This window comes from Puma concolor, chromosome E4 (genome assembly GCF_028749965.1).
Source record: "Puma concolor isolate L17-30 chromosome E4, mPumCon1.1.hap2, whole genome shotgun sequence".
In the NCBI taxonomy this organism is placed as follows: Eukaryota; Metazoa; Chordata; class Mammalia; order Carnivora; family Felidae; genus Puma; species Puma concolor.
In genome coordinates, this window is record NC_141683.1 from 229,745 (window position 1) to 252,382 (window position 22,638).

General features: G+C 56.3%; 1 protein-coding gene across 4 annotated transcripts; it reads left to right on the plus strand.

Annotated features, from left to right (window-relative positions):
* Positions 1-3,683: 3,683 nt before the first annotated feature.
* On the plus strand, positions 3,684-17,160 carry NPR1 (natriuretic peptide receptor 1). Of its 4 annotated transcripts, XR_015246360.1 has the most exons (24): positions 3,684-5,320; positions 5,904-6,103; positions 6,531-6,644; positions 7,071-7,206; positions 7,573-7,664; positions 7,949-8,065; positions 8,370-8,505; positions 8,722-8,806; positions 9,464-9,584; positions 10,178-10,252; positions 10,395-10,472; positions 10,847-10,951; positions 11,201-11,272; positions 11,387-11,543; positions 11,847-12,002; positions 12,242-12,410; positions 12,928-13,074; positions 13,161-13,284; positions 13,438-13,506; positions 13,757-13,931; positions 14,060-14,158; positions 16,012-16,103; positions 16,266-16,685; positions 16,871-17,160. XR_015246360.1 is itself a non-coding variant. In XM_086694536.1 (23 exons), exons 1-23 carry the CDS (start codon positions 4,594-4,596, stop codon positions 16,326-16,328), a joined length of 3,309 nt encoding a protein of 1,102 aa, XP_086550662.1. In that variant the 5' UTR covers positions 3,684-4,593; the 3' UTR covers positions 16,329-17,160. The 4 variants fall into 4 exon arrangements, 3 of the variants coding, with proteins under 3 accessions (XP_086550662.1, XP_086550663.1, XP_086550664.1); XM_086694536.1 differs by having other exon boundaries at positions 16,266-17,160; XM_086694537.1 differs by having other exon boundaries at positions 7,952-8,065; positions 16,266-17,160.
* Positions 17,161-22,638: the final 5,478 nt, after the last annotated feature.

Consider the following 22,638-nt stretch of genomic DNA (forward strand, 5'->3'; position numbering starts at 1 on the left):
TTCTACTTTGAAGCCATTATGAATAAAGCTGCTATGAACCTTTTTTGTGGAAGATTTGTGTGGCCAGATACATTCGTTTCTCTTGGTAGGTGTACATGTGTACAGAATTTAAATTCTGTATTATTATTTTTTAAGCACACCTGGGTCTCAAATTCAGGACACCTCCCCCCACCCCCTGATGAAGCGTCCCATGGCTCCACCGACTGAGCCAGCCCCGTGCCCCTTTCACCTTTGTTTCTGAAGGACATTTTCTCTGCATAGGGAACTCTAGCTTGGAGGTTATCTTCTTTCAGCACATTTATGGTATTATTTTGCTATCTTTGGCTTCCACTTTTGCTGTGGAAAAAGAATTGCCAACCTAATGGTTGCTCTTTTCAAAGTAATCAATCCTCCTTTTTTCCTATTTTATTTTTAAAATTTTTTAAAGTTTATTTATTTATTTGGAGAGAGAGAAACAGACCAGATGAGTGGGGGAAGGGCAAAGGTAGGGGGAGAGAGACCAAGCAGACTCCACGCTGCCCGTGTAGAGCCTGATGAGGGACTTGAATTCACAAACTGAGAGATCATGACCTGAGCTGAAGCCAAGAGCTGGCTGCTTAACCGACTGAGCTACCAAGACACCCTTTCCTATTTTAAAGATTTAGCCTTTGATTTAATTTCCCACTATTTCACCCCGATGGGTCCCAATATGGATGTTTTTAACCTCACTTGAAGTTTGTTGAACTTCTTGAATCTGTGGCTTAATGTATTCCATCTATTTTTTTAAGTTTCTCAGCCATAATCACTTCAAATATTGCTTCTACCCTGTTTTTTCCCCTCCTTTCGGGGCTCCAAATAAAGGTGTTAGATTTTTTCACAGTATCCTTTCTGTCTCTAACACTCTCTTATGTTTCCCATTTCTGTTTAACCTGTGCTTCACTGTTGGTAGTTTCTCCATTCTTTCTTCCAATGCATTCCTTGCTCCTCAGTTGAGTCTAACTGTTAAACTCATAGATTGATTCTTAATTTTGTTTTTTGAATATCTTGGGTGTGAATTTTCTGTTTATTTCTGGTTTACCCAAGTCCAAGGTTTCCCCCAAGAGTGCAGCTTTCGGGACCCTAACCCAAAATAGGAAGGTGGCTTGCCAGGTTTCTCACCTTCAGGGACATTTGGACTACAATTTTTGTCTCACTTGCCCCACACAACGCATTTTCTGCCACCAATTCCAATCAGCAAATGACTCCAGGGCACAAGCAGTCTTACCATTGTCTCACCTCTCAGACTTCCTGTCTTTCACACCCTCAACACCAATAATTCTTCACTGTCTTTCAGTGTTTTGAGTTTTTAAAGCATTTCATCCAAAATTTTTAGTTGTCTTCAGCTCAGGGATCGGGCAGCTGTTTAGTCCACCATTGGAAACAGGGGCTCAATTACTAAATTCGATTTTGAGCATAGTCATTTCTCCTGAGTTTCACTCCACTAACCCAACGGCCCACTGGACACCTCCACTTGGGGATCTATAGGCCCCTCACACCCAATAAACTAAAATGGTTATCATTCCCTTGCGCTTGCTTAGGCAGCACATATTATAAAACTGTCATCACCCCTCAAAAACCTGCTTCTATAGCTCCTCAGCAAATGGGTCAGTGTTACCTAAACCTCAGTTATTTGTATACTGTCTTCTCGAAGTCCAATTGATTCTACTTATAAAATAGCTCTCTATAGTCAACAATGCTGTATTATCCACGTAAAAAAGTTGTAAGTGGGACGCCTGGCTGGCTCATGGTAGCACATGTGACTTTTCCTCTTGGGGACGTGAGTTTGAGCCCCATGTTGGGAGTGAGTAGTTTACCTAAAAAAATAAAGGGGGCTTTTTTTTTAGGTTTTTAAAAGGGTAGGTCTCATGTGTTCTATACACACACACACACACACACACACACACACACAAGAACACAATGAAATGTTTGGAGGTGATGGATATTACCTTGATATTGTGGTGATGGTTTCACAGGTATATACATGTTCACACTCGTCAATTGTATACATTAAATATGTACAGTTTATGCCATATCAATTATACCTCAATAAAACCGTCTTTTTAAAAGTTCCTTCCAACCCTCCAACCCTCCCCCTACATCTCAGGGATGCGAGAGTGGATCTAAGCATCTGACTCTTGATCTCGGCTCAGGTCTTGATCTCAGTGTCATGTCTTCAAGCCGGCGTTGGGCTCTGCACTGGGTATGAAGCCTACTTTTTTTTTTTTTTTTTCATTTTTTTTTAACATTTATTTATTTTTGAGACAGAGAGAGACAGAGCATGAACGGGGGAGGAGCAGAGAGAGAGAGACAGACACAGAATCAGAAGCAGGCTCCAGGCTCTGAGCCATCAGCCCAGAGCCCCACGCGGGGCTCAAACTCACGGACTGAGAGATCGCGAGATCGCGAGATCGCGACCTGAGCTGAAGTCGGACGCTTAACCGACTGAGCCACCCAGGCGCCCCTGAAGCCTACTTTAAAAAAAAAAAAGGAAAAAAAAAAAAGTTCCTGCTCCCCCCCCCCCCAAAAAAAAAGTTTCCCACTCTCCCATCTACCTCTGTAGCCTCTGGAGCTCCCCTGTAAAGGACAAACATATCATGCCTATTATGCAAAAGCTTTCATGACCTGCCCTCTGCTCCCCTTTCTGGCCTCTCCCCAGTCATTCCTAAATGCACACACTTTACATTATGGGCCAGGATCGAAAACATGAACTCCTACAGCAGCCAGGCTGGTAATGCAGACTAGGTAGGAACTATCATGGACTAGAGTCATCTCAAAGAAGGGCCGCAGGCAGGAGTCATCTATTGCTAACTATGATATTTCAAGATAGTGAGAAATCCAAATATTCGTGTGCCATCTGCCGATTTTTTTTTCGATTTTTTTTTTTTTTTTTTTAAAGAAAGCTGTTTGTCCAACATGGGGCTTAAACTCAGGACACGGAGATCAAGAGTTCCACTCTGCCGAGTGAGTCAGTCGGGCGCACCCCGTCTGCTGCTTTTTAAGTGTCGGCAATGAAGGCAAATATAGAGAACACGCACGCGGAACAAAACATCCCTGCCATCTGAAGTTGGTCTTTGCTCTAAGACCATCAGAAAAACTGGTCCTAAAATTCTCCAAAACTGCCAGGTATAGAGAATACACTGCTCTCTGCGCAGAATCCCTTGCTCATCATTCCACCCTTGCTGCATTATTTCTCTTTGGAGATTTTCCTGGCCCCAAAGCAAGCTTACGTCCTCATCTGGGGCTCTAGCAATCTCCCCAGCTTCTGTTGCGGTGCTCAGTCATGTTACGTGGTAGCTGTTGGTCCCAAGCACGGCTCCCCCAGGGCACGGCCTATGCACACCCAGCGCGTGGCGGGCGCACCGGGACAGCTGGCGGGTCGGGGACTGGAGAGGGTAGCGGCGCGGCGGCGTCAGTGACCCCTGCTGGCCACGAGAGGGCACACCGACCCCACGGCGCGGGGAAGGCGGCCCGCGCGGTCCAGTGCCCCCCAAACCCTCGCCCCATCCGACGCCCCCACCACCGGGTCACTTCCAACACCGTCTCCCACCGCCGCCGCGAACCCACCTTCCAGGAGCGGCCCCGGGGTCACTGCCCTCCCTTCCCCCCACCCCAGCCACCAAACGCTCTTCTCCCCCTTCCTGCAGCCTTTTGGGAACTAAAAGGTTAACTCCGCCCTCCCCCTGGGCCCCTTTTCCGCACTAACCCGCTCAATCTGGAAGCTGGGACACGGGGGCGGTCCTGGGTGGACTGGGTCACGGGGACCCTGGGCTCCCTAGTTTAACGCCCTTTCCAGAAACCTGCCACCCTCCCGTCCACCCCCAGACGCACACACATCCGTAGGCTCACACCTTTTCTTGCCAAGATCCCGAACCAACGCAGCTCTCTTCCCCAAACGGAACCAGGTAGGGAGGGAGGAGGCGGGGCGCGAAAGCGTCCCGGCTGCCCCCACTCGAGTCGCCCTTCGGTCCTGCTCCCGACCCCAGAGAGCGAGCCCCTTCGCGGCGCGGCTCCCCGCAGGAGGAAGGCGCGGAGGGTCTCGGAACAGAGCGCGCGGGCAGGTCCGCAACTTCGGGGCGGGGACGAAGGGGTTAAAGGTCCGGGGCTGGCGCTCCCGTCGCCGAGTCTGGGAGGGGAAGCGGCGGGAGGAAGGGCCCGGAGCCTGGCTCGGGTCCTCCCCTGTCCCCCCCCCTCCCCCCCCCCCCCCCCCCCGGCAGCCGGGGACTTGAGCCGGCCGGACGCCCCCGCTGGCACCCTCCCGGGGCGGGCGCCCAGGCGCGCACGAAAGCCCGCCGCTCCCCTTCCCCGGCTCGCGCCCTCGCCCACCCCCCTCCCCCGGGCGCTCTAGCTCCTTCCAACACGCACGCACCGGCGCGCTCGCCCGCGCCCCGGGCCACGGCGCCCCTCCGTTCGCGCCCACCTGCCCCGCGGCGCCCTCCACCCGCCCCTCGCGCCGCGGCCGGACGGGCAGCGTGCCCCGGGGTGGGCGCGCCCGGGGCCCGCAACGCGCGGCTGGGCCGGAGGGTGCCCGGGGGGCCATGGCGCGAGCGCTCGCCCGCCGAGCTGCCCGCTGAGGCCATGCTGCGACCCCGGCGCCCCGGGCGCCCCGCCGGCGCCCGCCTGCTCCCGCTCCCGCCGCTGCTGCTGCTGCTGCCGCTGCTGCTGCCCGGAGGCCACGCGGGGAACCTGACGGTGGCCGTGGTGCTGCCGCTGGCCAACACCTCGTACCCGTGGTCGTGGGCGCGCGTGGGGCCGGCCGTGGAGCTGGCGCTGGCCCGGGTGAGGGCGCGGCCCGACTGGCTGCCCGGCTGGACGGTGCGCACGGTGCTGGGCAGCAGCGAGAACGCGCGGGGCGTCTGCTCCGACACGGCCGCGCCGCTGGCCGCCGTGGACCTCAAGTGGGAGCACAGCCCCGCCGTGTTCCTGGGCCCCGGCTGCGTGTACGCCGCGGCCCCCGTGGGGCGCTTCACGGCGCACTGGCGGGTGCCGCTGCTGACGGCCGGCGCGCCGGCGCTGGGCTTCGGGGCCAAGGACGAGTACGCGCTGACCACCCGCGCGGGGCCCAGCCACGCCAAGCTTGGGGACCTGGTGGCGGCGCTGCACCGACGGCTGGGCTGGGAGCGCCAGGCGCTCGTGCTCTACGCGTACCGGCCCGGCGACGACCAGCCCTGCTTCTTCGTGGTGGAAGGCCTGTACGTGCGCCTGCGCCACCGCCTCAACGTCACGGTGGACCACCTGGAGTTCGCGGAGGGCGACCCCCAGCACTACTCCCTGCTGCTGCGGACCGTGAGACGCCAAGGCCGAGGTGAGGGGGCGGCTCTTCCTCCCGAGGCTGCACGGCCCGGCTCTCTCCGCGGTTCTGCGCTCCCCGACTCCCCTTCCCCCCCCCCCCACCTGCTTCCCACCGCTGCCTCCGGAGTCGCGGGAGGAGCGGGCGGGGGACGCCCAGTAGGTACCCTGGCCTGGTGCCCATCCCTGGGAGGGATGGGGTTGGGGGGAGAACACCCAGTAGGTCCCCCGGCTTGGTGCCCATCCCTGCTCCCCTCCTCCACTTCTGGTTTCCTCCAGCAGCCTCTCCCCGTCCCACACGCCCTCTCCACCCCCAGTCCCCTCTCTGCTGGCCAGCCTCCCCCTCTCCCTCCCTTGCTGACCCCACCTTCCCCACCTTTGGCTCCACTGTTGCGGCTCTCCCTATCTTTGCTCCTTCTTCCAACCCTGCCCACTGACTCCTCCCAGCCCTCTTCACCTTTCTCTCGGCAGCCGGCAGCCGCTGAGGCCCTAGCAGTCCGGAGTCCACAAATTCCCTGGCCTGAGTTCCCCCTCTGCACTCTGTCGGGATCTAGGCTCCTGTCTCTCTGTCTCTCTCTGACCGCCCCCTTCCTCCCCAGTTATCTACATATGCAGCTCCCCGGATGCCTTCAGAACTCTGATGCTTTTGGCCCTGGAAGCCGGCCTGAGTGGGGAGGACTATGTGTTTTTCCACCTGGACCTCTTTGGACAAAGCCTGCAAGGTGCACACGGTCTTGCTCCCCACAGGCCCTGGGAGAGAGGCGATGGGCAGGATGCCAGTGCCCAGCAGGCCTTTCGGGTGAGGGTCCAGGCTGCAAGCCCAGGCTGTGGGACTCTGTGCTGGTGGCACATAGTTTCTGGGCACTGGGTCCCTCGGGGTCTGAAGGGCTCTAGAAAAAAGGTTCTTGACTGCTCAGGAACTTTGGTGAGGGAGGCCAGGAAGGGTGCGGGGTGTAAAAAGGTCTAGGAAACTTCAGAGCTAGGAGGCTGAAAAGATGAACAAATGGGCTTGAGGTGGGAGGGTGTTCCCATCCCACAGACTGACAGGACTTGAGGAGTCATCCCATTGGCTCCCCTGCTTTGGAGCAGGCAGCGCCTCACAGGTGACATGGAGTCCATCCACTCCGACCTTGGGCTAAGCGGAGATGCACTGGGGAGGTGGCCCAGGGTACTGGGAGGACTGGGTCATCGCCCAGCTCTCCCCTCTCCACTGACCCCTTCCTCAGGCCGCCAAAATCATCACATATAAAGAGCCGGACAACCCTGAGTACTTGCAATTCCTGCAGCAGCTAAAACACTTGGCCCAGGAGAAGTTCAACTTCACCCTGGAGGACGGCCTGGTAAGGGGGGTCCTGGGACCCTGCAGCATGGACTCCACACTGCCCTGCCGGTGCCCAGCCTGTTCTCTCAGCCACCTCCGTATTCCCAGGCCTCCCCTTCTTCCCCTCCCCCCCCCCCCCCCCCCCCACCGTTCTCACCTTCTGATAACTAAGGGGACACTGAAGGGTCGGTCAGCCTCCGGAACTCAGGTCCTCATCGGTAAAATGAGGATGATGTGTCCTGCTCTGTCTGCCTAGAGGGATTCAGAAGTGGAGGTTGACGAGGAGGTGTCTTTTGAGTAGTCAAGTCTCTGTCCACGGAAGGGGGGGGGTTTCTCCCGTCTCCTCCCAAGGTCCCAGCGCCGCCCAGATCTTCCCACGCTCGGGGTGTCCCCACTGAGCGCCCTTCGTGGATCCCACCCCGGCCAAGCCCCCTCGTTCCTGCAGATGAACACCATCCCAGCGTCCTTCCACGATGGGCTCCTGCTCTACATCCAGGCAGTGACAGAGACTCTGGCACATGGGGGAACCTTCACCGATGGGGAGGCCGTCACTCAGCGGATGTGGAACCGGAGCTTCCGAGGTCAGCGGCCGGAGGTGGCAGGGACAGTCCACCTTGGGGCTCCCCGAGCAGGAGGCCATGAGAAGCCCCCAGCCTGCCACTGCGGGGGTCGCTCACCCATGCCAGTCCTTTCCTGTCTTCTGCAAGGGAGCTCCACGACTGCCCCATCTGCCTCATCCCATCAGGAAGTCCTCCCAAGTGCCCAACCTCAGTCATTCCTGCTGCTGACACGTCCTTCTTGTTGTTGTTATTATATGTGACATATTACATATGTGTTTGGAGGGCAAGGCAAAGAAGATCGGGGGGGGGGGGTGGAGATCAGGTAGGGTGGGTACCCTCCTGAACTTCCGCGTCCTCAAAACACAGCCATCTTCCTCCATGCCCCAGGGGTGACAGGATACTGGAAAATGGACAGCAATGGAGATCGGGAGACCGACTTCTCCCTCTGGGATATGCATCCTGAGACTGGCACTTTCAGGGTAAGGGTGTGCCCCCAGAAGACAGTGCCATATAGGCAGGAAGGACGTCTTGCCCTCCCTCCTTCCCCCAGGGCATCTGTCGGCTCCGTTGTCACTCCACCACGCTTGCTCGCTCGCTTTTGGAGAGCCTTGGGTAGAAGAGACCCAGCTCTGGTCTGGGGGAGCAACCAGAATGATAGGGACTCACAAGCATTACCCTTGGGGAGCCCCAGCTCTGAGGAGGGGGCACAGCCCTAACTTCAGGAAGTCCCACATCTCCTAAGACAGGCAGGCCCCTCTCCCAGCAGAGACAGGCTCATGTGGTGGCCACACAGCTCATTAAATTCAGTCAGGAACAGGAAGGAATTGAGGCCACAAGTGCTGAGGAGCAGATCACTCGGGGAAGACTTCCTGGAGGAGGGGTACGTGGCTTAGGCCTGCGAATGTGGACTGAGAACACTGCCTTTTCCTGTTTCCTATGTGCTTCAGTCCAAGATCATAAACTCCCTGATGTCGAGTCGGGGTTCTACGTGGAGTTTTCTTCATAAAGCCCTTGAGTAATTTTCAGGTTTTTCCACTCTGGTGACCGGGGTATGAGGGGCTTGGTAAACAGTGGACAGCCCAGACACAGGCCGGGGAAGCAGAGATGGGGGAGGCCACGCAGCTCCACTGGACGGGAAGCGTCGCCCCAGGCCTTGCCCTCCTGCCACTCCTGCCCTCCCGTAGGTGGTTCTGAACTACAATGGGACCTCCCGAGAGCTGGTGGCCGTGCCAGGGCACGAACTAAGCTGGCCCCTGGGCCACCCACCTCCTGACATCCCCAAATGTGGCTTTGACAACGAGGACCCGGCTTGCAACCAAGGTGACTGCCTCTTGCCTTCCAGGCCTCCGTTCTGGAGAGGCTCCTGCTTCAGGAGTCAGATGGGTGCTCCTCTCCCACACTCAGGGCTTTCTGGAGGGACATCTGCCTTTTTCTTCCCTTCACTCACCTTCCTAGTTCACCGAGGGACTATTAGAAGGTTCCTCTTTCCGCTCTCTAACCCAAATCTCTCCTGCTGCAACTTGGACTCTTGTGTAGACCACTTTTCCACGCTGGAAGTTCTGGCCGTGGTGGGCAGCCTCTCCCTGCTCAGCATTCTGACCGTCTCCTTCTTCATATACAGGTGAGATTTGGAGGCGGGTGGGGAGTGAGGCTGGGGGGCCTGGAGAACTAGCTGACGAGGTGGCAGGGACCTGCAGGGAAGCGGGAGAGGTGGCGGAAGGCCGAGGGAGGTGGGGGAGGAGATGAGGCTAAAAAGCCGCAGGGCACAGGGAGGAGAGAAGAGGGGCCGGAGGGGTGGGGAGGGATAAGGCTGTGAGAAGAGCAGAGCAGGCGAGTGGGCTGGTCCACCCTCGCCTCCGGCACACCTGCTGGGGAGCAGCGGTTCCAACCCTGCAGGACTGGGCCCAGGCACTTGAGCAAGGCTGATGTGCACGGAGCGGAGAGGGGAGGTGCAGGACCCCCACCCTGCCTTCTGGTGGGAGGCTGGCCTGCGCGCAGACGTTAAGGACACAGGCCTGCAAGGAGGGCACTTCCTCGCACGATGTTTCTTTTTGTTCACGTAACAATGCTTTGAAATAAATGTCGAGGTCGCCCATTCCCAAATCAGGACGTGAGGACGTGAGACTCAGAGACACGAAGTGGCTGCCCAAGGTCCCCGGGAGGCAGGCAAAGCCTGGCCCACACCTCCCGTCCGTCGGTCTCTTAGCACACGCTGCGACCCCGGGCTCTGAGGCCCGGGGTCAGGGGTTCAGACATGGCTCCCCTGTTCACACCCCAGGAAGATGCAGCTCGAGAGGGACCTGGCCTCAGAGCTGTGGCGGGTGCGCTGGGAGGACGTGCAGCCCAGCAGCCTCGACAGGCACCTCCGGAGCGCAGGCAGCCGGCTGACGCTCAGCGCGGTGAGGGAGCCCCCGTGGGGGTGGGCAGCGGGGGGCCGGGCAGGGGTCCGGGCAGCGCCTGCTGGGCAGTGCAGCCGGCGCGCTTCCGATCCCAGCCCTGCCCTTTCTCGCTGTGTGACCTTGGACAAGTGCTGTTCCCCTCAGAGACTACCTCAGATGACGGTCACGTGCACAGAGCCTCCTTCGCAGGAGGCTTTCAAAGACCAAACACGGTAGACGTGAACATACGTTTTTAAAAAAATAAACAGGGGCGCCTGGGTGGTGCAGTCAAAGCCTCTAACTCTTGATTTCGGTTCAGGTCACGAACTCACGGTTTGTGCCCTGCGTCAGGCTCTGTGCTGAGAATGTGGAGCCTGCTTGGGATTCTCTCTCTCCCGCGCTCGCTCTCTCTCTCTCTCTCTCTCTCTCAAAAGTAAACATTTAAAAAAAAAATAAAAAATGAGGAAAGGATCTCATGATGTGGAACGAGAAGCAGGACGGCCGCGAGATCAGGCAGGGCAGTGAAGGCCAGAGCTCAGGCAGCCAGAATGGAGAGCTGAGCCCATGGCAGGGCTCCCAGGCCGACCGGTCCCTCCTGCTCTCTGTCCCTCCAGAGAGGCTCCAATTACGGCTCCCTGCTGACCACAGAGGGCCAGTTCCAAGTGTTTGCCAAAACGGCATATTATAAGGTGGGCCAGGGGAAAGACTGCGGGTCCTTGGGGTGGGCAGGGCTGCCCTCCAACGGCTCAGGACGGGCCCCAGGGCCACTGTCAGCAGTTGCCGTCACCACCACTGGGCCATCTCACCATGCAGCCTCCATTCCTTGCCCAGGGCAACCTCGTGGCTGTGAAGCGTGTGAACCGTAAGCGCATCGAGCTGACTCGTAAAGTGCTGTTTGAACTGAAGCATGTAAGTGGGGCTGCGAGGCAGTGGCCTAGGAGAGGTCCCAGGGACACAGGAGGTGGGGGGACCCCAGGGTGTCTTAAGAAAGGGATGGGCCCTGCATATTGTGCTAAGAGAGAGGGTTCCAGAGGGGAGAAGAGACTAGTAGAGGAAGCCTAGAGGAGGTTCCTTGAGGGGCTGTGCTCGATGCCCCTGGTGGGTGGAGGGATCAGGAGGCAGAGTGAGCCGGAGGAGGTACCGCAGGGGGAGTCACCGGACTCCTAGAGTGTCTGCAGAGAATGAACGGGCACTGAGAACACTGAGAGGCCCCTGAGGGTGGAGGGCCACTTGGTGAGGAGGGACGTCTCTGCCAGGCTCCTGATGCTGGCTTCCCCCTGCAGATGCGGGATGTACAGAACGAACACCTGACCAGGTTTGTGGGTGCCTGCACTGACCCCCCCAACATCTGTATCCTCACGGAGTACTGTCCCCGTGGGAGTTTGCAGGTGAGGGGACAAGAGGAGGGGGGTCAGGAGATGTGGGCCTAGCCCTGGTCCTGTTCCCCGCTACCGTATGACCCCCAGGCAAACCTCCTCCTTTCTGCCCTTTACCTGCCCCATCTGTAAACGGGGAGGGGGGCACTAGAGTAAATCCAAGTTTTTGTCTTTTTGTGCCTGGGCCGTCTTTGTGTGACTGGGCCCCTGCACCCCTCCTGGGGTCTGCCGGGTGCGTGCCTCACTCTTATTGCCCAGCAGGACATTCTGGAGAATGAGAGCATCACCTTGGACTGGATGTTCCGATACTCTCTTACCAATGACATCGTCAAGGTAAGCCCGGAATCCCCCATGCGACGTGCGGGGAGGGGCCAGGCAGGCGTCTCCCCTGGCCCTGGTTGTAGGGTCTCACTTGCACCGAAGACCTCGGCCTCCGCAAATTTCCAGGGTATGCTGTTCCTGCACAATGGGGCCATTTGCTCTCATGGCAACCTCAAGTCTTCCAACTGTGTGGTGGACGGGCGCTTCGTGCTCAAGATCACTGACTTCGGGCTGGAGAGCTTCAGGGACCCGGAACCAGAGCAAGGCCACACCCTCTATGCCAGTGAGCCCACACTCTGCCCCCTAAGACCTGCCCCCCGCCAAGCACAGCCCGGCGGGGGCAACTGATGCCAGACCTCTGAAGGGCTTGGCATGCCATTCTGGATTCCTGCTTTGGCTCATTCGCCAGTGGAAAGGGGAGCCCGACGCAGCGGTCTGGAGGCTGTGTCTTTGTAGCATTCGGCCTGATGGCCGCACACTGCTCCAGCCACGTCTTCTAGGACCTTGTTCCCCCCCCTCCCCGACACACCCCCACCCCTCAGCTTTAGGGCCCTTCGCCCGGTCACTCCTGACCTCTAACCTGCAGAAAAGTTGTGGACAGCCCCTGAGCTCCTGCGAATGGCCTCACCCCCTGCCCGGGGCTCCCAGGCAGGTGACGTGTACAGCTTTGGAATCATCCTTCAGGAGATTGCCCTGAGGAGCGGCGTCTTCCATGTGGAGGGTTTGGACCTTAGCCCCAAAGGTGAGAGGACCATGGAGTCCCCTAGCCCTGCCACAGCTGCACCTGAGCCCGGCCCCAGGGTGAGGGACCCCTGCAAACACCACCACACCTGCCTCCTGGAAGGTTCTGTTGCTGCCAGTGACTCCGCTGTCTGCCTGCCCACCTGCCCCGGGGTCCCAGCCTGCTCCTGGACCTCCCCCCTGTGTCTCTCACTAGCCCTGGGCTGGCCCCAGCCCTCAGCCCCTCCTGCCTCACCACAGAGATCGTGGAGCGTGTGACTCGGGGTGAGCAGCCCCCCTTCCGGCCCTCCCTGGCCCTGCAGAGTCACCTGGAGGAGCTGGGGCAGCTGATGCAGAGGTGCTGGGCTGAGGAGCCGCAGGAACGGCCCCCCTTCCAGCAGATTCGCCTGATGCTGCGCAAGTTCAACAGGTTGCTGGTGTTTGTGTGTCCCCCGTGCCCAACAGCTACCCTGTGCCCCACACTTAAGTCTTTTCTCCCAGCAGTGGCAAGGGACCCCACTGCGGCCCGTCGGCCCCTCCTCAGTGGTACAGAGCAGAGGGGAGCACATACTCTTGTCCTCCAACCCAGCCCCGGGGGCCATCTGTTGCACTGTGCCCCACAGACCCCCCACACACCCCTCTGCCAGCCCGTGTGCCCACACTCTGTCCTCAATTGATCCCTGTTCACCTGCTTCTAACTTGCTTCTGTTCAACAAAGATGAACGAAGTAGCCAGTATCTCTGGAGCTTCCAGACTCTGGGGTCTCAGAGATGAATGGAACTTTCTTCCTACCCTTTCCCCTGCCACGCCCACCCTGCCATGCTCCCCAGGCCTGGCCTTCTCCGCTGCCCTGCACAGGGGCTGACATGGCAGCCTGGGTCTGGTGAGCTGGGGAGGGCGCTCTGGGCAGCTCTCTCACCGCCTCTGCCCTGCTCCCGGGGCCTCAGGGAGCACAGCAGCAACATCCTGGACAACTTGCTGTCCCGCATGGAGCAGTATGCCAACAACCTAGAGGAGCTGGTGGAGGACAGGACCCAGGCCTACCTGGAGGAGAAGCGCAAGGCCGAGGCCCTGCTCTACCAGATTCTGCCCCAGTGAGTGCCCACGTGTGGTGACCCTCTGCCACCCTGTCCCAGCCCCACCTCCTGCGCTTATCCTATACCTGCCCCTGACCCCACAGCTCAGTGGCTGAGCAGCTCAAGCGTGGGGAGACGGTCCAGGCTGAAGCCTTCGACAGTGTGACCATCTACTTCAGCGACATTGTGGGCTTCACGGCCCTGTCGGCAGAGAGCACGCCTATGCAGGTCAGTGCGGCACGGCCACAGGTGAGGGCCAGGCAGGCTGTGCTTGGCCAGCCTTTCTGTCCCATCAGGACTGCCTTCCGGTCCCATTTTTCCCACTTGAGCCCAGATGGGCTCCCTGACTCCATACCCGTCTTGGCTTCTCTTCCCTTCCAGGTGGTGACCCTGCTCAATGATCTGTACACCTGCTTTGATGCCGTCATAGACAACTTTGATGTGTACAAGGTGAGGGTGGGAGCAGGGATGGAAGGGGACAGAAAGATGGTGATGGGCAGGGTCAGAGAAGGGTGACGGGCAGAATGACATAGAGCCTCAGGAGAGGAGACCATGGGACATGGGCAGAGACTGTTACCCGGAGACCCAGGGACAGGCAGGGAAAGGACGCCACAGATGAGGTTACCAAACACATGTGGGGCGGCACAGGGAGGAGAAATTTCCGGTGTTAATGCCCTGCATCCTCTGGTGGGCCCGGCAGGTGGAGACCATTGGCGATGCCTACATGGTCGTGTCGGGGCTCCCCGTGCGGAATGGGCTGCTTCACGCCCGTGAGGTGGCCCGCATGGCCCTGGCGCTTCTGGATGCTGTGCGCTCCTTCCGCATCCGCCACCGGCCCCAGGAGGAGCTGCGCTTGCGAATCGGTGTCCACACAGGTGAGGGAGACAGATGGACAGACAGACAGACAGACAGACACACACACACACACACACACACCTGGATTCCCAGGGTCCTCGGGTCCACCACTTGACTCTCATGGAACACCCCTCCCCACCCCCTCCAGGACCCGTGTGCGCCGGCGTGGTAGGGCTGAAGATGCCTCGCTACTGCCTCTTCGGAGACACAGTCAACACCGCCTCCAGGATGGAGTCTAACGGGGAAGGTAAGGTGGCTGGGCTGCTCGCAGTGGCTGGAGGGCAGACAGGCTTCAGCGAGGACGGCCCCACCGGCGGCTCACCCCCAGCCAGGGTACATCACCTCCAATCCATCAGAGATCAGCGCCCCCCCCCGCCCCCCCCCCATCCAAAAGTCTTTCCAGGCAGATGTTGGACTGTTGCCCTGGTCCCCACCCTCAGGGCCCCTCTGCTCCCTCTTGCATGTGGCAGAGGGCTAGGTGTAAGTCTCTGCTCCACCATCCACACAACTGTGGGTCGATTTGCCACACTTCCTGGAGCCTCAGTTTTCCTCACCTGTGAGAGAATAAGACGCGCACCTTAGAAGAGTTATGTGTGAAAACCATATGCCATGACGAGGACGCGAGTCATTCAACTTTTCTGAGCTTCAGCTGTTTATCTCTAACACAATACCTGTCTCAGGCTCGTGAGAAACCTAGCACGGGCCGCGGAGCACAGTAGGTACCTAGGAAAAGCTTGCTGCCCTCTCCTCCTGCCCTGAGTCTTGCGTCCGGCTCCTCTTCTACCCTCCTGCTGTGTGCAATACAATTCAATTCAGTAAACATGCACTGAATGCCTGCTAAGTGCCAGGCCCTGGGGTACGAAGACCACTCAGACCCCGTGTCAGCTGGCGGGGCCGGGGGGAAGTCCCTGCAGACCCCATCCAAGCCTCATGGCAGGAGATGGGCTACTTTGCAGCCCAGAGGGTCTCTGGCTCAGCAGATACTCCCTGGTCACTGTGTCTGGGGCAGTCAGAGCCGGAGGAAGGGTCTCACTGAGGTCCTGTCTTCAAGGAACACATTCTCAGAAATGTTTCTTTTTTTTTTTTTAATGATTTTTTTTTTTTAAGGTTTATTTATTTTTGAGACAGAGGGAGACAGAGCATGAACGGGGGAGGGTCAGAGAGAGGGTGACACAGAATCTGAAACAGGCTCCAGGCTCTGAGCAGTCAGCACAGAGCCCGACGCGGGGCTCGAACTCACGGACCGTGAGATCGTGACCTGAGCCAAAGTCGGCCGCTAAACCGACTGAGCCACCCAGGTGCCCCTCTCAGAAATGTTTCAACAGCAAAACGAGGCCGCTCAGATGTATCCCCCAGGAGTGGTGGGAGCGACTATGGACAGAGGCGTGGGGGGTACCAGGTCGGGAGTCAGAGCCTGGGTCTGACCCCCACAGTTTGGGCCTCAATTCCCTCTGCCACAAGATGAGCGTTGAAGTAAACGAGAGTGACAGCAACCACTGCCAGGAGTGCTTCCTGCGTGCCAGACTCTGCAGAGATAGTTGGTTAGCGGTTCGTGTAGTCCTCATAACAGGGCCTTGACATGGATACTGTCACCATCAGCATTTGTTGGACTAGGAAAATGAGGCACAGAGAGTTTACATTACTTCTCTAAGCAACTGTCCCAGCTGGGATTCACTAGACAGAGCAGAACCCAAAGTCTGAGCCCCTAACCACCGTGCTACACTGTCTGTCTGGAGCCTGGTAACACGCTAGAATGCTGTCTACTGGAACTTTCTTTCTATAATCCGGGTTGTCCATCACAGTAGTCTCTGCCACAGGATGCTATTGATCGCTTGAAATGTGCTCGTGCAAATGAAGCCCTGGATTTTTAACTGTAGTTAGTTTTAATTAACTTAAATGTGAATAGCCACCGGTGACTAGTGGCTACGGTGTTGGACAACGCAGCCGTCAAATTCTGAGGGAGAGGCCAGAATGGCCAGACTCCACGTGGAGGGGTGGGACTCTGAAGGAGGAGGCTTCCTGAGAAAGAATGGAGTCCTGCAGTTCCCAGTCTCCCCACTCCCGTTGCTTCCACCCCCCACCCTCCCTTGTCCTTCCCAGCCCTGAAGATCCACTTGTCTTCTGAGACCAAGGCTGTCCTGGAAGAGTTTGGTGGTTTCGAGCTGGAGCTTCGAGGGGACGTAGAAATGAAGGTAGAGAGGAAAGCCCCTACCCTCACCATCCCTTGTGGACCAGAGGGTGCCTCCCCAGACCCCTTCTCAAGCCCACTCCCATCCCGAAGCCTTTCCTCTGATTTGGGGAAGTGGGTCAGTGCGCTGCTCCCTACGCCAGCCTCCTCTTCTCTCTCCCTCCAGGGCAAAGGCAAAGTGCGGACCTACTGGCTCCTAGGGGAGCGGGGCGGTAGCACTCGAGGCTGACCTGCCCCCCCTCACCTTGGCCTTCTACACCCCCTTCCCTGCGCCAGAGGCAACAGAGAGGTTCCAGGTCCTGGCCTCACTCACAGCAGCCCCACCACTGCCAAAAGGATCGGAGAAGTAGTTTGAACAACCCAAACGTGCTAACCCCAGTGGAGACACCAGATGTGACCTCTGGTGGAGGACTGGTGTTGGGGAGGACTCAGAGTTCGTGGGACTGGACCAAAGCACACAGTCATATCCAGTGGCACATGCGGACAAGTGTACCCACTCTCCACCCGGACTCAAGCCAGGCTAGGGTGTGGACTCCACTTTGAGACACTGTGACTTCTATGGGGAGGGGGAAGAGCCACTTTAGAGGTAACAGGAAAGGGGACTACAGGTGAATCTAGGGGGTGAGGGGAGTCCACGTCTAGGCCCAACCCACATGGGCCACAAGCACCCCCCCATGCCCCCCCCAGCACTGAATACAGTGCACGGGGGAAGGGCAGCCCTGTATGCCTTGTTTCTCCTGTGAGCAGAGACCATGAACATCTTTATTCCAGTGAATGTCTCTGGAAGGACAGCGGGTGGCCAGAAAACACAGCCGTGCTCCCTGCCCTCTGTTCCACATAAGATGCTTCCTGAGCTGGGGAGTGCAGTGTCTGAAATCAGCTTCAGTTTCCTCAGCCAGGATCTACGTGACAGCCTGTGAATTACCCCAGCAGTGCTGATGCTCTTGGTCTAAGGACCTGTTTACACCCTTAAGAATTATTGAGGGCCCCAAAGAGCTTTTATTTATGTGGATTAAATCTATCCATATATAGCATATTAGAAATTAAAACAAGTCCTTATTGGGGCGCCTGGGTGGCGCAGTCGGTTAAGCGTCCGACTTCAGCCAGGTCACGATCTCGCGCTCCGTGAGTTCGAGCCCCGCGTCGGGCTCTGGGCTGATGGCTCAGAGCCTGGAGCCTGCTTCCGATTCTGTGTCTCCCTCTCTCTCTGCCCCTCCCCCGTTCATGCTCTGTCTCTCTCTGTCCCAAAAATAAACGTTGAAAAAAAAAAAAAAAAAAAATTTAAAAAAAAAAAAAAAAAAAAACAAGTCCTTATTAACTCATTTAAATAATAAACCAATCATATGTCTATATATTTCAGTGTCTTATCAAGGACATTCTTAAGAGAAACTGGGTTTTTAATTTTTATTTTTTTACTGCCAATGTATGGTGATGAAGAACAGTGACTCAGTGCCACCGCCTTGGTTTGTGCAAAGACACCAGCAAGTTAACCCTCGTGGCCTTCCTACTGTCAATATACCTGTCAAGTCACGGAGGCAAATGGTGTATTAGCCTGATTATGCAGATTGTTTTGAACTCATCCATCCCCTGAAAGCGTCCTGTGGACCACAGCAGATTGGGAACGGCTATATGACCCAGTGTTGGGCATACAGTAGAAATACAGTGAGTGCGGGGACTCCAAGGAGAGGCTTGGGAGCCAGGAAGGAAGGATGCATCCTCTCTTACCTCAGTTGAGATTTGGGGACTGTCCACCCGCCCCTCCACTCCCATGCCAGTGTAGACAAATGTGAATGGTAGTGTGCAAAGCGAGCCTCAGCTGGCCCTGCTCCAGCCGCCCCCCCCCCCCCCCCCAGCCCTTCCTGAGCAGGCGGGCAGGAATGCGAACGAACGCGGGGGAGAGGTGGCCGAAGCTTCGCCTCCCCCGCGGGGAAGGAAAGTGCCAGACATTGCTTCAGTGCCATCCATCAGGCGCAGACAGGCCCCTCCTCCGAGCTCCCAGAGCCTCTTCCCGGAGTCCACGCCCCGCGGGACCTGGAGGGCGGGCGGGCGGGCGGGCGGGCTGTGTTCAGGGCAGCGGCGGTCCGGGGTGAGGAAGGAGCCAGCGCCGTTCCCCCACCTCGCCTGGTGCGGTGACTCCCCTCGAGGTTCCGCGCCCCCGGCCCGCCGCTTGAGGCGCAGCCGACCGGGTTCTCCGCGAGCGCGAGCTCAGCCCCCGGCCCCCCCCCGCGCCCCGTTGCCCCGGTAACCACGCACGCCCGGCCGAGCTGCTGGCTGCCGGGAGGGGAGCGGAGGGACGGCCGCGGGCGGCGAACGGGGGCGGGGACGTGAGAGACCCGGGCTCCGGGGGGAGACTGGGAGCGCTGGACGCCCGAGGACTCCGTCCAGAGACACAATTGCAGGAAGTGGCCGGTCAGATCCTTCCGGGGCAGCCTGGCCCCACCGCGCGGGAGCTCGAGGGGAGGGGGCTGCGGCGGGAGAGCGGGGGGGGGGGACGCGGGGACAGGCCCAGGCCGCCGGGGACTCCTGCAGCTCGAGAACTTTCCCTGCGACCGAGGAGACTTCCTTCTGGGGGAAGGCCCTGCCGCCGGAAGACCTGGGAAAGCCATTGCTGAGGGGAGGGGTCCTCGGGGATCGGGGACCTCCGCCCACAGGAGGGGCGGTTTCCCGGGCTGTCCTGCGGAGCCGTCTGGAGGGGTGCGGGGCTGCAGGCTTTCCCTGGAGTACGATAAGGGAGAAAACAACAGTCATCGTTGGCGCTCAGCGGCGCCTGGCGGATGACAAGGGCTCGCACAGGCATGAGCTCACCGGCCACGTGACTCCTGGGAAGGGGTGGGGTAGGAGGGCCCCGGCCGAGGTCCAGCTGTGGGGCAGGAGGGAACCCCAGCCCGAGCAGTACCGCAGAAGACACTTCCCCTCTGCACCCCCTCTCTTCTGTGTCAGAGAGCTTGGGTAATGCATTTGTCATAGCAGTACTTCCGGTAATAATCTAATTATGTTTAATGATTTATACCTTTCAGGACGATTTGTGGAATCTAATTAGCAGCGGAGGTCAGTTTGCAACCTGAAAGTCTTTTTTATTTTTAAGTCATTTCTTAATTAAATTTCAAGAGTTGTAAGATTATAACAATAAATAATTAACGGTAAAAAAAAAAAAAGTACCTAATTCCTTGCACGGAGGTATTAATCTTATTTGAGTTGGAACCAAATTAAGATTCCAGGCGAGGTGTTTGCCACCAAGATGAAGGGTTGGGATACTGATGAATTTGGTGTTGCACAAGGCAGAAGCCAGGATACTTGCGAGGAGAATGAGGCTACAGGAAGAGGGGAGATGGGAGGCAGAAACCTGCTTGACTTGTAGTACAAACCCAAGGTTTAGTGAGATGGTCCAGATAGGAAGAAGCCCCACTATCCAGTTCCCTATCACACACATTGCACCGATTGTCGATTGTCGGTGGGCTGGTTGCCCTTTAAGGACCTTTCCAGGGCGCCTGGGTGGTTCAATCGGTTGATCGTGGGACTCCTGATTCTGGCTCAGGTCAAGATCCCTGGTTCTTGAGATCGAGCCCTGGGTCGAGCTCTGTGCTGAGCGTGGAGGCTGTCTCTCTGTCTCTGTCTCTGTCTCTGTCTCTCTCTCCCTCTCTCTCCCCTGCCCCCTGCTCGTGCAAGCACTCGTGCACATGCAAGCACAAGCGTGCTCTCGCTCTCCCTCAAAACAAAACAAAACAAAACAAAACCTTCCCACAGCAGATTCCAGAGTTGTGTACACCTGTCAATCACTGTGGCACCCCTTCTGGATTTGATGCAACTATCCAACTATCCCACTATTACTCTCTGCCTTTGACTTTTTTTTTTAAGGTTTTGTGGGGGTTTTTTAATGTTCATTTATTTATTTATGAGAGGGGGGAGGGGCAGAAAGAGAGGGACAGACGCTCCGAAGCAGGCTCTGCGCTGTCAGCACAGAGCCCAACTCGGGGTTTGATCTCATGAACCCTGAGATCACCACCTGAGCTGAAGTAGGCCGCTACTCCATTGAGCCACCCAGGCGCTCCTGCCTTTGGCTTTCTTTTGTAAAAAAAATTTTTAATGTTTATTTTTGAGAGAGAGACAGAGCACAAGTGGGGGAGGGGCAGAGAGAGGAGACACAGAATCCGAACCAGGCTCCAGGCTGTCAGCACAGAGCCCCACGCGGGGCTGGAACTCAGGAACCTAGAGATCATGACCTGAGCTGAAGTCCGCTGCTTACTCCATTGAACTACCCAGGTGCCCCACCTGCCTTTGACTTTAAAATGTGGACTGCAGGGGCGCCTGGGTGGCGCAGTCGGTTAAGCGTCCGATTTCAGTCAGGTCACTATCTCGAGGTCCGTGAATTCGAGCCCAGCGTCAGGCTCTGGGCTGATGGCTCAGAGCCTGGAGCCTGTTTCCGATTCTGTGTCTCCCTCTCTCTCTGCCCCTCCCCCGTTCATGCTCTGTCTCTCTCTGTCCCAAAAATAAATAAACGTTGAAAAAAAAAATTAAAAAAAAAAAAAATAAAAAATAAAATGTGGACTGCATACCAGCACTCCTTGGCTGCTATGTCCTATGATCAGGTCAGCTTTCTTGTCTCAGTCAGCCAAAGTCCCAGCAGGCCAGAACCAAGCCAAAAGACCACAAAGATCTCAGGATTCAGAACTGGAACAACTTCAAACCTCTATCAAGTGAGAGGCAGTGTGATGTTAGTTAAGAGGCTCCCTCTAGAGACAGCTGGCCTGGGTTCAAATCCCAGCTCTGCCCCTCATAATCCATGGAACCTCAGGCAAAACCCTCAAAATGGGAATGATCATAAGACCTGCCTCATGGGGGTTGCTTTGAGGATTACGAGTTAATTCCTCCCATTACATGCTTAGAACACCTACTGGCTGGTGATAGAAACTAGTTAAGTGTTTGCGAGTGTTATGAAGAGTCTCCATTATGCGAACCATACTGCTAGGATGTAAGGAGTTCTTGATGTCCAGAGAACATTTGGAAGTGAGATGCAGGACATGATTAGACCCCTCGATGAGAGGTTCTAGTGAGATCTACAAATGTGAGAGTTAGAAGAAAAAGTAGAGGTCATGTAGTCCAACTGCCTATCCTGGACCAACAGCCTTCTTAAAATATCTGGGTTTTCTTTGATGTTCTGTCAGAAAACTTTCAAGGACTTGGAACTAAGACCATTCTATTTTTGCACAACTGTACGAATAATCTTACTGATATAAGAAGATGGATATTTCAATTATCAAAATTTCTTTTGAAGGAATCTTTTTTTTTTTTTTTTTTTTTTTTTTTTTTTTTTTTAATGGATAAAGGGGCTTGCCCCTTCAACTGCCATCTCAGGAGGATACATCTTGTTGGACTGGGAAATCCTTTGTTTTACGAAGCTTGGAGCTGAGTTTTTATATAAATTGTGAGGCTCAGGATGAACAAAATCCACCTGTATGGTAGTACAGAGAAGAAGCAAGGGCGGCAGTATTCCAGTAGCTGAACTGGGACTTTGGAGACCACATATATCTAATAGAGACTTAAGTAAAGAAAAGACTAATGATTGTATTATTTACTAGAAATGGGACACACTTACACGAAGAAGTACAGAGAAGAAATTAAAATCACTTAAGAGGCACCTGGGAGGCTCAGTTGGTTAAGTGTTAGTCTCTTGATCTCGGCCCAGATCATGATCTCAAGGTTTGTGAGTTTGAGCCCTGCCTTGGGCTCTGCATTGGTGGCGTAGAGCCTGCTTCAAATTCTCTCCCTCTTCAGCCCCTCCTTCAGTCACTCGTGCGTGCGCGCTCTCTCAAAATAAATTTAAAAAATCACCTAACATGCTGCCACTGAAATAGTCATTGTTTTGATGAATATCATTCCAATGTGCATACTAGGTTGTTTGATAGAGGTATTTAATATAAACTTTCCATTTATAGAAAAGGCTGTCTGCCTCTCACCTCTTCCACTGGTCGTAGCACTGCCCCTCCAACCTACCTCTTCCACCAATAGGGTGGCCCCCACCCCCCATCCCCACACTGGAGTCTCAGCAACATAACCGCTCATTGTCTTTAGAGATTTCTCCACGATCTGACTCCAAACTCTAATATTCTGGATGAGCTTCTGCAGGTTTACTCTAGTTTGTCAACGTCCCTTTGAGAACCTGTCTCCCCATCTGGAGCAGAATCATTCAGGTGCAGTCTGAGGAGGGCAGAAAGCAGGCAACTGTCACCACCCTGCATCGGCCACTACATGGGCTGTCCTGGAAGCTGTGGCCATACACACAGCCCCTCCCCAACCCCACCCGCAGTCTTTCACACATTGCTGCTGTTAACCCAAATCACTCTCACCCTGTTTTGTGTCAAATTTTAAAGTGAAAAATACCCATTTTACTAAAAGTTTCATATAGGACATAGGGAAGAGGGTGATGTCACACAGAGCACAGTATTTCTTTTTTTTTAACGTTTTTTTTATTTATTTTTGGGACAGAGAGAGACAGAGCATGAACGGGGGAGGGGCAGAGAGAGAGGGAGACACAGAATCGG